This window comes from Camellia sinensis, chromosome 10 (genome assembly GCF_055761805.1).
Source record: "Camellia sinensis isolate YWXY chromosome 10, ASM5576180v1, whole genome shotgun sequence".
Classification (NCBI taxonomy): domain Eukaryota; kingdom Viridiplantae; phylum Streptophyta; class Magnoliopsida; order Ericales; family Theaceae; genus Camellia; species Camellia sinensis.
Window position 1 is genome coordinate 66,098,344 of NC_138970.1, and position 1,008 is coordinate 66,099,351.

The 1,008-nt window shown below is 45.0% G+C and overlaps 1 protein-coding gene across 1 annotated transcript; it reads right to left on the reverse strand.

Moving 5' to 3' along the window:
* Positions 1-224: 224 nt before the first annotated feature.
* Positions 225-785, reverse strand: LOC145800453 (uncharacterized). Its single transcript, XM_082890131.1, has 2 exons — positions 581-785; positions 225-526 (listed from the first exon to the last, which is right to left on the reverse strand). Exons 1-2 carry the CDS (start codon positions 783-785, stop codon positions 225-227), a joined length of 507 nt encoding a protein of 168 aa, XP_082746257.1.
* Between the last annotated feature and the right edge of the window lie 223 nt (positions 786-1,008).

Here is a 1,008-nt window from a genome sequence, read left to right on the forward strand (position 1 = left end):
GATAGGTCAGGATGAGACAACCAAGCAGCTTCAAATCTAAAGGAACGATTAGTGGGGTTAAGAGAGTGCATACCTTGGGTATAGACAACAAGAGGGCAGTGGTCAGAATAAGTTCTTGGGAGCACCTTGACAGTGGCTTCAGGGAACATGGTTCTCCAGTCTTCATTGCATAGAGCCCTATCCAACCTTTCCATAGTGTTCGCAAGCCCCTGTCTGTTATTTGTCTAGGTCATTCTAGGGCCCGAGCTTCCTAGATCCAGCAAGTTACATTTGTTAATTCTGTCAAGGAATTTTTGGGGCCTAGTCGAACTCTGGTTAGTTGAAAAACTCCTTCTTTCACTCTGATTAGTGTAGTCATTAAAATCGCCTGCCACCAACCAAGGTTTATCCATACTATCCGCCACTTCTTCAAGCTCAGTCCAAAGGTTATCCCTCAGCAAAGGGTTGGGGCTAGCATAAACAGCAGCTAGAACCCACTCCCCGTAGTCTTCCTTATGGATAGTGGCATGTATAACTTGGGGACCAACTGAGGAAGCTCAAACATTGACATGATTAGTGTCCCATAAAATCCAAATCCCACCAACTCTGCCTATGGGATCAACAATAGTAAAGGCTGTAAAACCCAGCAAATTGAAGAAGTTTCCCATTGTGCTGAAGGCTACTTTAGTCTCCATGAGTATTAGAATCTCAGGTTTATGAGAGCGAAGGATCTCAACAAGGTTACGCTTAAAAATTTTATTGCCAGCACGGCGGCAATTCCAGATTAATAGTTTGAGCAAATCCATAGATGGAAAAGTAGAGGGGGAGTCAGTTACCCAGTCCTTCAGGATACTACGTATCCGCCTGTGGTCGGCCTCCGCAGCTCTCATGGAGGCTAGTTGGATCGAATGAAAAGGCTTCATTGGATTGTTCTCCTAACTTGGCTTAAGTGTCAATCGAAGTTGCTCTATCCACCAGACGAAAGCGATGAGGTGAGTTGCTTCGGTCTCTAGTTCTAACAAAAGTCCC

Coding starts and splice junctions, on each gene's coding strand:
- LOC145800453 (XM_082890131.1), bottom strand. CDS start 785: ATGGATTTGCTCAAACTATTAATCTGGAATTGCCGCCGTGCTGGCAAT. Junction 527..580: donor TGATCCCATAGGCAGAGTTG/GTGGGATTTGGA, acceptor GAGCTTCCTCAG/TTGGTCCCCAAGTTATACAT.